This window comes from Accipiter gentilis, chromosome 20 (assembly GCF_929443795.1).
Source record: "Accipiter gentilis chromosome 20, bAccGen1.1, whole genome shotgun sequence".
Classification (NCBI taxonomy): domain Eukaryota; kingdom Metazoa; phylum Chordata; class Aves; order Accipitriformes; family Accipitridae; genus Astur; species Astur gentilis.
In genome coordinates, this window is record NC_064899.1 from 17,734,510 (window position 1) to 17,748,804 (window position 14,295).

The window sequence follows — 14,295 nt, forward strand, 5'->3', positions numbered from 1 at the left end:
TGTTTGCAGACCCAGTTCAGTGCTCAGCCTCTGCTACTGGTACCTTGCTGAACTCATCCTCTCAACAGTGGTAGATGAACTGTCAAGAGGTAGGGTACAGTGGTGCAGAACATTCACGGCAATCGTGCTCAGGATTTAGGAGTGCTAATTGCTGTGGCCCCAAAGTAAATATAGCAAAAGAAAGAGATTAGTTGGGCCTTTCCTTAACATTCTCTTCCAAAGAAATTACTAGATTTTAAACCAATCCTTTCATCTGACTATAGTTTGCTTTCCAGTATTTTCTGAATATCTATTATTTTTAACATACTTTATATTGTAGTTCAGTGAGTATAAGTGGAAAGCAAAATGAAGATTACAAACCAAAGTTGAATATTCATCTTGCTAAAAATCTTACTTGTTAAATTCTTACAATCTTAGGAACTGGATGAACTTTCTCAGGTATTTTCCTGCTTGAGGCAAGCGAAGCTCTCCCTTTCCACTTCCCTATTGTATACTAACAATATTTTTGTGAATAGTTTCTCCAAGGTCAATAAACGATAGGTGTCATAACTACATTACTGCATAAGCATGTCAGTAAAGGCTATTATAAGTGAACGTACATTGTTTTACTAGCAATCTGTTCTTCTAATTTGCTGTAAAATTTCAGTAAGTGGCCAGTTATATTCTTAGTCCCTAATTATCTATCTGTATGCCCTCTAATAAAAAGTATGACAATTTTCAAGGGATTGCTTGGTTGAATATAGTAAGAATTTTTAATAAAACCACCTAAGTATTTATTGAAGAAAACTTACCGGTGATGAGATTTTATTAATAGCTGGAAAAAATGGTTGTGCCTGTGGCTGCTGCTGCTGTTTTGGTACTTGCTGGTTAGCTGTATTCTGAGGCAACTGAATTTGCTGGAGGGGCTGGTGGTTAACCTTTGACAAGGGTTGTGGCTGTGTTTTGTCAGGGACATCAGGTGAAGACAGAGGTTCTGGCTTGGATATAGCTTCCAGTTTTGGTAAAGCTGGCTTTGGCTCTGTTGGCTGAACTGGTTTAATAGGCATCTGCTTCTCCAGATACTGTGGAGGAGGTCCTAGAACCTGGCCAACTTGAAAGTAAGGGTACTTCAAAGCCTAGAGAAGAAGATACACTAATTTTACTTCAAAAAGTTGACTTTGGTAACCTCATCAAGGATCTAGGAAGCATCTGAGCAAGCTCTACAGCACAGATGCAAGATGGATGCATAACGAGATCATGTGTAAACAGTGCATATTGATAACTGTCAGTTCTGTATTTTAAACTCTCCCCATAATACAATTTAGTAAGATGGATCCACTTGTACATATTACAGCAGTCATGTCCTTTCTTTCCCTCCTTTACTTCTAGGTTTTGTGGAGTCTTTGTTTTGAGGTGCATTTTACATTCAACACCATTCTACATTCATGCAGTAACAAATTTCAGTCTTAAAACAGGTAGTCTCCACTACCTTTACCACATGATTTATTACATGTTGCCACTGCTAACTATGTTTTGGGAACTCGATGAACAGCGTTTTTTTGTTTTTTTGTTTTTTTTAAATGATTGCCATTTAATATTACTGGGTTTTACAATTAGAGGATGTTAACGAGCAAAGTTTCTCCTTCATTTTCTTATCACCAGCTTTCCCCGTTTTTGTTTTGCTTTTAAGTACATTAACTGTGGTTGCTGTGCCTTCACGGTGTTTATTAGGAAACTCCAGTGTCTGTCTTCAGGCAGATGTGTATTTCATTCTTTTTCTCTGACCTTTTCATATCCACCACTAGACACACAGCATGGACATATTTTACCACCACAGCTCCTCCTATGTCAAAACAACACATTCTGCTACTACTTCTGTGTAGGATCCTACTCTTTGTTAGTTCTCAAAGAGATGTTTTGCCTCAGCTGCACTTGAGAATTGCTGCCTTTGTACACATTTCCGTGTATATGCATTAAACTCTCCCTTTTGGCTGTAGATTACACAACTGCTGCAGCTGCTTCCTTGACAACTCATTTGGGCAAAAGCTGGTTATTTGCTTTCATAAAGCGCCATGCAGTATTCTATGTAGAGATGTACAGCACCGGACTACAGTTAGATCTCAGTGACTGTAACAATAGATACACTTTACAAAGTAGAAAGAAATGATTGCTGTACTTGGTTCCATTTGCTTAACCATTTCTGAATCACTTACATTACATCCACCTAGGATAACCTGCAATATGTCCTTTTTCTTTCACGATTGTATTCCCCTTTTATACCTTCTAAATAGGATTGCATTAGGTATGAATACTAAAAAAAAAAATTTTAAGAAAATCAGTAGAATGTGACCATCTTTGGTACTTGAAATACATTTTTAAAAATTAACTTTAACTGTGACCTTTGTGACCTATTGGTATGTTCTTCACAAAGTTCTTTCCTTATGACTTAGTACAGTTTACATCCCATCTCCAAGTAAAAATAATCCTTAGCTCTTTCATACTGCATTCCATCTGCAGCTTCACAAAAAAACAAAGCTTAATTTTCAATATCCCCCTTTGTACAGATGGGAGAGGAACAAGAAAGCAGCAGAGGTGACTTAGAGTTACAATTCAGGAAACTTGCTGCCCAAATTTTTCTCTATCCTATACAGAGAAAGTTTTAGAATGTGCCAATACAGAAGACAACATTGCAGAAATAGCGAAAGAGTTTATGATGTCTGCTGAGCCAGGTTTAGAACTTTCTCCCCTCACTACTCAGTCTTGTTCCCACCAAAGCATTCAAAATGAGGAGACATTTCTCTGGCCATCAGTGTTAGGACAATCAATTGGTTTCTGTATCTACAATTTTTTAACAATGCAAGAAAATTCAGTCTTATACTTAATAATTCAGGTGCTCAGACCTGACTTGCTGTAGGTCTCTTCTTCGGATTCCAGTTCAACATATCACTCATAAGCTGTATTGCTTCATTACTTGCATTTGGGATGAGAGTTTTTAGGCTTATAGGGACACATTGTGGGAAACGGAAATTCATGGCAGAAGCAAGATGGTACCCTTCTGGCCAGTCACTCTGTTTCAAAGGAAAGAAAAATGAGTACCAAAAAAAGAACAAAGACTATGTACCTTTGATGTATTAGATCAAATTTAATTTTATGCATCTTGAGCCACACTTCATCTGTGTAGCTCCTTCCTATATAGTGGAAAACAGGCATTCCTATTTTCCATTACAATTATTACGACACCAGTGAACGCAGCATCAGTCTCCAATGCCAGTCCTTCTCAAACTCTCCTGTAGGTAAAGGTGGAACCATCATTGTGGATACCCTACTTGGACATATTCTATCTGAACAAGAGTGCAGCAGTACCAGGAGCACTACAGAACATCCCATCTACCACAGAAATGAACTCAAACACCTGGCTTCAACCTACCTTCTTTATGGGAATAGTAGAGCTGAGGCCCTTCTATCCAGCATACTATGGTTGTGTAACCATGATGCAGCCTATACAATAGACCACTGATTCCACCTTTAAGATAGTCAATGATTAAATTACAACTAGATGCTATTGCAACAGAAAAAGCACCATGACCACCAGAAGAAAAACACTCAAAAAAACCAGTTAACTTTCCAAAAGTAAGCCCTGAATTCCTTCATTGCTTGATAATTGCATTGTTTGAATACAGAACCATAGGATTATCAAAGACCTCAGGAAATCATCTAGTCCATGCCCTTGTCCCTGCCTGACAGGTGTTAAGTCTCAAGAAGCTTCCAGTTGCTGGCACTCCACAACTGCTCTAAACAGTCTATTCCAGTGTTTAATTATCCTCTAGATTAGAAAACTGTAGGTTTCTCTTATGACAATAAAAGACCATTGCTGAGTGTGCTATCATCCATGAATACCAGGAAGGACTATTTCTTTCTTCTCTCTAGAACAGCCTTTTTATATATTAGAAGATGCATTTCTTCTTTCTTCTTCTGGTCTTCCTTTGTGTAGGCTAAAGGAACCCAAACAATTTAACTCCTGGGTCTAGGCTTTTTAAGTTTTTCTTCTCTGGACTTGTGATTTTTCTCTCTTGAAAGGCAAAACTTTAAACTGGATGTAATACAGCAAGTGGAACAGAAGGATTAGTTCTTGTGTCAGTGGACAATACTCCTTTCTCTACACACTGGTATGGTGTTTGTTGCAACAAAATACTGTTGACATACAACGCACTACATCCTCTTCTACAGATGTCCTAGCTGGATAGTTATCCCCAGATATTTATGCGACTGATTATTTCTGCCTAAGTACAGCACTCTACACACTATACTAAAGAAATTTTTTTTAAACTATTAATTTTATAAAGAAACTCTGAATTCTAATCTTGCCTTCTAACATACTTAATCCTTCCCAGCCTGCAATCTACCAACTTAGGAAGTAAAATCTATTCCATCAGAAATTTAAAATTTCATCAGATGCAGAGCCACTCAAGAGTCCTATTCAATCTGTCTTTCATTTTGAATGCTAACCAGTAAAGCTTACTCTCTGAATAAGGCTTTCAAAACAGGTATGCACTTACCGTGCAGTTTGTTCATATGAATATGCTGATGAGAATGTTATGAGGGACAGCATCAGAAGCCTTACTGAAGATAATGTACTATATTAGTGCTTCTCCTCTATCCACAATGTTTGTTACACTGCTACAGGAGTAAATTGGATTGATTTGATAGAATTTGGTCTTAAGATACCATGTTAGCTATTACTCACCTTTTTCTGTACAACGGTTTTAGCTCTGTTAAAACAGTCTATGGTAATCAAAGAACTCAAATATAATTATAAACCACGTCTGGTTCGAATAAGTCTCAAGACTTCAAGTGACTTCCTATTCCACCTCAGAGAATAATTTGTTCATTTAAATTAATGGAGATAGACTCTTTCCTCCTCCGCTGCATCGCCCTCTTTTATTGGAGTTGGTGCCATCCTGTCTGCCAGAGGTAGTGATAAAGGAACAATTTAGAATGAAGTAGCAAGGGCTGTGTATTGAACTGGTGAAGTACAGTGACATGGTGAAAATAGTACAAGTGCAAAAATGAAAAATACATTTCAATTTATAAAAAAATGAATTTGGAATTATTTAAAGTGCCATTGCCAACCTTCAACTAATGAAAATGCATTTCATTAATCTCTCCTTTTCAGATGGTCATCAGCTTTTTCATTAAATTGGCATACTACAACCACAACAGCGCTGCCAGTACTTGAATGGTGCAATGTATTTATAAATAGTGCAACTATTTTATAAATAAAGCAACTGCATTTATAAAATAAATTTTATTTCGCCTGTCACTATTTACAAAACCCAAACTCACATAAAAGTCATTAGTATGGTATTATGGACTTAAACAAAGGAAGGCAAATTGGAATGAAGGTAGCTTCTGGGCATAATTCCTGTAATTCCTTATTGCAGGATAATGGAATAAATGAAAATGTGTGTCTGAAAAAAAAAAACCTATTTGTAAAACTATCTGTAAAACCAGACTATTGAAATAACTGCTTATGTTTTTCAGAATGCAGGACAGTACTTCACTTGGAACAAATGCATCATTTGTTGTGATAATTCCTATCATAATATTTACGTACTCTTCTTACACAGTGATCTCCCTGAAGAATGCCTTAGCATTGTTGTAAGGAGATAAAATTCCCACGTCTGCCCAGCAGATGACAGGGGGCACAAAGGAACTAATTACAGCTTCCTGATCCTAGAGGGCTGACTTACAGTCTAACCCTTAGGGTCTTTAGGAGAGGCTACAGTTTTCTCTGAAATACTCAGCTGGTAATGCTCTCTGCTTTCCCAAGCAATCAGCTTGCTAGTCAGGGAACGACAGAGTGTAAATAGTTATGATTTGCTTCTGTTAACTACTTACAAGGTTAGAGAAGAACCACAGCAGTCAGCTCAGCGCTGCTCTGCTACTACACACAGTGAAAATCTCTCTGATCTCCTTGCACTTCCAGAACTTGGTTATGCTGTGCATTGAAAATGTTCCAGAAGCTAGTATGTTGCTCTTTCACAGATACTCTTAATATACATCAAAATGTTCTTCTTACTATCCTAGACTTGTGAGCTGCTGAAAAAACTTAACATATGTGTTTGAAAACTCAAGTCTTAAATATTGCTCATACTACACATTATTTCTGATGCACAATTGTCATAGCAAGCACTGTTTTACACATCATAGCAATTTTCACTTAGTCCTCTAGACTCAGTTTTCACTTCCACAACATATCATCTATAACTCTCCACCTCTGACCTTTTACTCTGTGCTCTGTTGTGAGTTTGCACCTGTTTCTCAGTACGTTCTCTTGGATGCTTTCCTACCACTTAAAGCTCTGCATGTTCCTAGCTAAGCTTAATCTATTTCTGTTTTCTGTTCCTCACTTCTCTATTGATAACAGGTCCTTTACTGGACAAGAATTATGCTATATTTTGTATCATTAGAACACTAATGAAATTGATGTTTTCCTCTCCCACCCTTAGGTTTTCTAGATCTAGATACCCTGTATTCAGTTATTTCACCAAGTTCTGTTTGTGCCCATAAAGTACTGATACACATCTGCCATCTCTTACATTATTCTCCAAAGAATACTTTTATTATATGGGTTTTTTTCAATTTATTCAGAATTTTGAAGGTAAGCTTATTCTTTTATTGCATGCTCATATATCCATTTGCTAAACCAACTTTTTAGCTGAAGCAAATATAATTGCATACATTTTTATACACACTACCCAAACCTTCCTTGTAATTTTAAATAGTATTTAGGCTGTCCAGAAAGTAATTGTTTCCTCTCTAAAATACTGCACACTTTTCCTGCATTACTTTTTACTGCTAATAATATTTATGAGAGATCTGTGTTTGAGATCAAATGTTTCCTTTATGCTTTAAAAGTAAGAAAAGCATAATTTGTCTTATTTATTCTATCTTCTACAAGCTCCAAATTCTGGGTGCCAGCCTAGAAGAGTTACACTTTCAGGAAAAAAAGCAAATTGGCTGTGGCAAAATGAAATCCTAGGAGACTTCTGATTTTCTTTCCAATATGCATAGCTTCAAAAAACTAAATTAAACAATTTTATCTGTCTTTCATCAGAGGAGAGCAAGGCTACACATAATGGTATGACATACAGCAGATGCTAATATACAGCAACAGACTAGCATTACATGCCTTACTGGAAGCTTGAGAGAAATACAGTTGAGAAAACCCTAAGTCTGCAGGAAACTTACTAAACCAATAATTTATATGTATGTTCTGAAAGAGAGATAACATTCAATGTTTTATAATAATTTTATTTAACTTTCTTTTAAAATACACTCGTGTGAGTTTTTCTAAGTCTTACCTTCTTTGGAGTCCCTAATACTTGGCAAATTTTGAAGATTTCATCTACTTCACTTGTGCCTGGGAAAAGAGGTCTTAGTGTGTATAATTCAGCCATTATGCTGCCAACTGCCCACATATCGATAGGTGAGCTATAAATAGACGATCTTAGCAAAACTTCAGGAGCACGGTACCTATGAGGATGGAAAGAAATAACAGATAAATTAAAATAGTAAGAGAAAGGTAATTAAGATCATGTATTAACTTCTTAATATACTTACCACCTGGTAGAAACATAATCTGTATAAGGTGGCTGAGACCTTAGTTCTCTAGCCAAACCAAAATCTGCTATTTTCACAAGTTCTGGTCCAATACAGAGAAGGTTTTCAGGCTTCATATCTCTATGAAAAAATCCTGTAGAAGACCAGACAGAAAAGAACAGCAAATTATCTTATCCTCACTTCTTAAACAGCAACCTCTAATAGAATAATCCAAAATTTACTTTGGGATGTTTTGGAAGAATATAGGGGGTTTTTTTGTTGTGTTTGGTTGGTTGGTTGGTTTTTTTTTTCCAATTCAACATAAAAGAATGGTAACCCTTCCCCCAACGAGCACACACATTTTTCCTCCAGTGATTATTACACCAAGTGCTCTTAAATTAACAAGTGTAAACTGAAAATGAATTGGATATTGCAGCAATATCAAGTAACAAACCAATTTCAGACTGAAATCTTTTGCAAAAACTACAACTGCTTTGTCAGTCTTGGATAATGGAAAATAGAGCATCTGACACACTTGATTTATAAAATTCCTTGAATGATTTTTAACTACCTTATCTACCATTGTGGCAACAATTTGCAGACACAGACATATAAAAGATATCAAAATTCTGCTCAGGAATGCCAATACTAGTAATGCAGGCACACAAAGTTTGTTTGATGCTTGCTGCCCGCTTGAGCGCCTATATACCTGGACAGCGATTAAATTGCTAAGCAAAACAATTCTGCTGTTTAATTGGTACACACAATTTGTTAGAATATAGATAGATTTGATTGAAATTCACTTGCTACAATAAAGCATTCAGTTTCTGCATGCAGAAATTGATGACCATGGTAAGAAGTTGGCTGAAATTATTAGTAAAATGTAAATGTTCAAATTCATCATATCCGTCATTCCCAAACAGTTATGGTCAAACCAAATTATTAAATATTGTAACTTAGAAATAGCAGTTTTTCTTAAATTCTAATTTTCTCATTTATTTCATGTAGAAATGAGGAAGGAAAATAGGATACTAAGAATCAGAGAACAGTATATGATCTTGATCAGAAAGACATGAAATGGCAATTTCTGGCTATTTGGTAGTACTGAACAGAACTAATTATTTATCTGAATTCATCAACAGGCTTCAGCAGGGTACGTGAAAGCCCGAGATCACTGGGAACATTGTTTCTTATTTCATTTTCAGTTAATATTTTGTCGTCTTTGGAAAGTTTTAAGGATACCAATGTGATGTGAAGGACAAGTATGAAATAAAAGAGTTGAACAAGAGAGTAAATTACTACTTTTCTAAATGCAAAGGAGCTTAGTACCAGTACTTCAGAATGCAGTTTGCAGACAGATATTAAACATCAGTATTAAAGTTTTGTAAATGCTGTAAAACTTGTTGTTGTTGTGAGCACACAGCACCTCTTATTTAGACTGTGCTTGTAATTTCTAGAAAAGTCCCATCTCTTAAAATATTTAAATCCAGGTTGTATTTGATACAGAGACTGTTTGAATTTCTTCATGAACAAGTTATTTTAATATTGTTTTAGATATAGGGTATCATATTAGTTTTAGCATCTCAAGACAGGAGAAACTGCCATCTGTAAAGTATATCATAAATGCTCCTTAAATAGATCTTTTTGAGGAAACAGAAATGCGTAGTATAGCACAGCATACAAGTTTCTTTAGTTTGTTTATTCATCTGGTAACTAAGGTGGAAAAAAAGTACTGAACAGTGTATGAACAGTACCCAATGCTTTCAAAAGGAAAGAGGAAAATCTGAATATAGGAAAACAAAATGTAACTTCAGGTGTGGTTTAAAAATGCACCATACTTCAAACAGGTAGAGAATAATTTTTATTACAGATAATTGATAGCCTTTGCTAGATACTTTTGTTCCTGTTACTACTGTGCATTTTCTTACTTTCTAAAAAAAGTGCTACACAGTTAAACTCTAATATGAAACCTACCGTGTTTATGGATAAAAGCTAGCCCTTGTAATATCTGATACATCATGTTTCTGATGACTGACTCGGGAAACAACTTGTTTCTGTGAAGAAACAGATTAACAACTTCACATAATTAAAAAAAAATAGTGTATTTTCAGCACATACGTATTTCTTCAGTTTGCACAACACATCATGAACAGATGAAAACAGATCCGTCAAGTCTTTCCACAAAGTAAGACAGATGCAACTAGCTCTCATCTCAAAACTCGCTTGCTGCCAGGCCTTAATTTCACTTACTTTAAGTGCTGTAGAGGGACTTCTCTGCAGAGAGGTTCATGATACTCTCTCTCTGTAGAAGGTGGTTGGCCAACAGTGCGCTTGACCAGATGAACATGGGATTCACAGTAACGTAGCAAGGAAGAGACCGCACAGCGCAGCACTGGGGTAGATGTGTTACCCAGTGGTACCCTTAAAGGAACCCTGATGAGAGCAGTGCTTCCCAGCTGTAGGGTAACATTGTGCTAATATCGCTAGCAGCTAGCTATCTCGGGATGCAAAGATAAGAGCTTTGCACATTAGGAGATAAAGGTGCATGACAATGTCTGAAGGAAACACACATTAAAGGCAAAAGAATTCAGCAAAGAAAAATGTTATTGAAGAGGCAGGTCCTATTCCAAAGTCCACCTTGCAAGCCTGGCTACGTACTGTTTGTCCAAGATTGCAACGTCACACAGTTAGTCCATATATAGGTCTTTCTTATAAGCATGCATGCGTGTACATGCAGATGACCATCCCCACCTTACGCAAAATCCATGAGCAAAAGCAGAACAAACAGTATTTATCCAATCCTTCATAAAGTGAAGGCTAATAAAGAAAAAAAAAAAAAGAAAAAAAAAAGAAAGTATTTGGAATTTCTCTCATGGCTCTACACACCAAAGACATGCAAACTGTTGTGTTAACAACAGAACAAACTTATTTCCAAAAGCATTACAATATGCAATATTGTAATGCAGAGCAATGCAGAATTCTACCCTCAGATAAGCAGGTGCAGCAACTCCTGTTCGCATCAGTGGGGCTGCAAGAAGAGCCAAAACCAGAAATTCCAATGTGTTCTTTAAGATAGTATAAGAATCATTAAATAAAGCATGATAGCACACTATTTGTTCTGTGAAAAAGACATACCTGTCCTTCATTAACTGATAGAGATTTTCCTTCATGTATTCAAATACAAAGTAAAGGTGGTCATTTTCTCGTATGACTTCTTTCAATTTTATGACATTGGCATGATTTAGCTTCTTCAGAGACTGTAATAGAGCAAAATATGTCTTCAGATAACTCAACAGTGACTTTGAATCGTTATCAGAACTAACTTTTTTACATGTAAAAGTTTCTAGCACAGAATTTACAGAACACATCCATCTGATAGTCCATATTCATCTTGTAATCTCCATTTCAAAGAACAACAAAATAGTATTTTAAATTAATTTCAAAATAAAAGCAGCAACAATATAAACAGTAGTTTAAAACATCGATTTCTAGGGTTTACATCATAGGTGGGGTGAAGATTAACACAAAAACCTAATTCTCTACAATGAAAGACAGTGCTGAAGCTGTAACAGCTCTTGCTCACAGAGCTGAATAAGAAAACCCAGCAATTTTTTTTGTTACGAAACTTTCACGAAGAAGGATTCTCTTGCAGGAGTTCTTTTTGGAGATACTGATTATGTGCAATCTCCAGTAAGTCAAACCTAAATTATGGATACCCAACTCCTTTGATAGGGAGTTTTGTATAGACAGAAAATCAGATGCCTGATGGGAAGACTTGGAATTTAAGCCCAGGAATTCAAGTGTTATTCTATCATTTGGCTAGCCAAAACTCCCAGTGCTTTCTACAAATGCCCCAAATACAGGATATAAGGACTGGATATACACCTAGAAAACTGCCATTAAAATGAAAGAGCAAGATGGACACACATGCACACACAAAATCAATTTCTTTATCTTCTCTCAAAGACAAGAGGCTTGGCTATGAGACATGGCCACTGCTTAAGAATAGTGGGATACTCCACAAAGCAGCAGGAGCTCTAGGAGTGCCAGCAGCTCATGGTTTTGTGGAATCTGTCACCCCCATTTAAAGAGTTCACAGAGTCTGGCCTTATGCTCAGATATTGTAGATGCCCTTTTCCTTCATGCAAACCTAACCAGACACTTATTTTTAAATGTGGTGTGTTCACCACTTTACCTTGACTTCTCTCAAATTCATACATTCATCCCATGAATAGAACTTTCTTTTCATTCTGAAATACAAGTCCGAGATAAAGTATTTTCAGTGAGCAGTACAGAATGATTTTAGAACAAAAAATCTCAACATGTCATTTTCCAAGTGTAGCATTAGCTGTATTAAACTCAATTTAAAACGTTCCAGAATACCCATCAGCAACATAATTAAAAACAAACTCGACTCGTAGGCTTGATAGAAATTTAAGTGTTTGATGATTAATCACTGCAAACATATTTTTAGAGGAGTAGTTAGCCAGAGAGACCATGATACTCCAAGGTATTTATAAAAATATCAGGGACACAAAATCCCTTTGTATCATTTGAATTGTGCTCTTAATAACAAGGAAAGCAACAGTGACACTGCACATAAAACATGGCTATTTCAAAGCAGAAAAATCACCTCCTTGTGCCCAAGTTGCTCATTCTAGGAAAATGAGAAAATTATATTTTTGAAATCTGCTTATTTTGACTGCTTAACATTATAATTAATCATCTGACTTGATCAGTCATTTTTACAAACCTCTTCCAAGGTATAAAATACCAAATGAAAAAGGTTTCATTTTTTCAAGCAATACTCATATATATATACACAACAGTCGCTAAACTAATCATTATATGTAACAGTGTAATACATTTATTTGCAAGTCATGCGCAGATAAACACACGGATATTCGGTGTTGCTCAGATCTTGGGACAGGGTTGTGAATGTCGTTATTTGCTGTGTTTCTGTGAAGTTCTAGTGCCTAGAGTGAAGAGATTTAAACCCAAGATTTTCATTTAAAATAAACGCATCTTCAACCAAAACTGCCCCCCCTGAAATCCCAAACTTAAAAATCACACAAAAGAATTCCAAATCCTGAAATCATGAGAATGAAAAACACTTCCCACAAAATGTTGTTCCTTTTGCCTAAAAATAATGAAAATAATCAATTGCAGATTATTTTTTTTTTAAGCTTAGATTAGTATTATTAACTTAGGTAATGGTACTAGCAGTATATGGAGAAACCTGAAATTCTCAGAAATCCTTAAAACAAAAGTCAGTCAATTATGTTACAATTATCTTTCTGCAGTAAATCCATATATGAAGTGAAAAGAAATCTCAGCACATAGAATTTCTGGTATTTCAACTTACACTTTACATCCTGCTTGCAATTCTGTAGGAATACAAGGAGAACTTCCCCACTCCTCTAGTACAATTTTTGTTGTTTTGTAATAATCTTTTTAGGCAAGTACGACAATACTGACGATTACGCACAACACAAGTTTATTAGACCCAAGGAGACAGCCTTTATTTAGCTGACCATACTGTTACTTGGTAGTTATCATTGTAGCAATATCTGAAACTTAATGCAGTACCTAAAAAGATTTTTGGGGGGGTGGGGGGTGGGTGTAGGAAGGTATTTCAAATTCTTACAATTTGTATAAATAAACTCCCTAATTAATCAACCACACTTTCAGTTTTGCTTTCCTTTGGTGTTAGCCTGACAACATTTTTAGAAGGAAGCATGTCTGAACTGAACAAAAGCAGCAGGCAATTTTATAAGCCAAGATAAATCAGTAACTTAGACAAACTGATGTGTGTCTCTATTGATCTGTTAGCTGAAGTCTGACCCACAATCACCTTGTTAAGCATCTTAATTAAAAAAATTAATTTTGTTATGTTGATTTCCTTAAAAAGAAAAGGGAAATTCTCTTCTATTATACACAGACAGCAGACAACAAAGTTAAAAGTGAGAATCTTTAAGCTTTTGCAAGTACCTTTACTGAATTTAGATGTTGCATACCTTTTGATAGCCACAAGTTCTCCTGACTCATTGCTCTTCCCCATCAACACACTGCCATAGGTGCCATCACCTAGTTGTTTCATGATTGTGTAACGGTTCATTTTTTTTTTTTTTTTGAGACCTCGATAGCCAAAAGCTTATGAATTCTAAATGTCTTCTGTTTTATTAAAGGATTCTATACTCTTTGATTTTCTTAGAGAAATCTTCTTCCAGACTGTTTTACGTTGATGAATGTCTTCTCATAACGGAGCAGGATATTCACGAGTCTCCTCCAAATTACAGCTACTTTGAGATCCAGATATAAAGTTTAAGCGACAGAAGAACATGGTCATTCTCACATAGATCCTTACCAAAAAAAAAAAAAAAAAAAAAAGGGAAATATGTAATTTTATAGTATTTTAGAAAGGAGACACTCTACTATTTGTATCTAACAATAACAACCCCCAGATCCATATGTGTTCTTTAAATAGCACACTTCAATATAACTAGTTTCTTTAAATCCTTCAAACCACAGAAGGTGCCTAGTTTAGAATTAGGGTTAGACTAAGCAGGGACTGGAGAATCAAGCTCAAATCAACTGGCATCTATTGTCAGCCTACCTCTATAGGAGATGCAGAATTCAGCATGCAAATCCATAGTCCTTATCCTTATGCCTGAATTAGCTACAGGCTGGTGAGACTGTCCAAACAGATTAACG

At 35.9% G+C, this 14,295-nt stretch overlaps 1 protein-coding gene across 8 annotated transcripts in view; it reads right to left on the reverse strand.

The window, feature by feature from the left end:
* MAK (male germ cell associated kinase) overlaps window positions 1–14,295 on the reverse strand; it is a 32,706-nt gene that overhangs the window by 14,703 nt on the left and 3,708 nt on the right. For 7 of the 8 annotated variants that reach the window (XR_007508950.1, XR_007508951.1, XR_007508949.1 and 4 more), the window contains exons 2-9: window positions 13,599–13,943; window positions 11,777–11,831; window positions 10,717–10,838; window positions 9,556–9,635; window positions 7,603–7,735; window positions 7,344–7,515; window positions 2,880–3,047; window positions 792–1,115 (exon numbers count right to left, since the gene is read on the reverse strand). Coding sequence is in view for 5 of the 8 variants with exons in the window: in XM_049824006.1 (XP_049679963.1) it covers window positions 792–1,115; window positions 2,880–3,047; window positions 7,344–7,515; window positions 7,603–7,735; window positions 9,556–9,635; window positions 10,717–10,838; window positions 11,777–11,831; window positions 13,599–13,699 (1,155 nt within the window). In the remaining 3 variants the exon portion in view is untranslated. The remainder of the gene's footprint in view (window positions 1–791; window positions 1,116–2,879; window positions 3,048–7,343; window positions 7,516–7,602; window positions 7,736–9,555; window positions 9,636–10,716; window positions 10,839–11,776; window positions 11,832–13,598; window positions 13,944–14,295) is intronic. The other variant, XM_049824008.1, reaches the window with a different exon arrangement.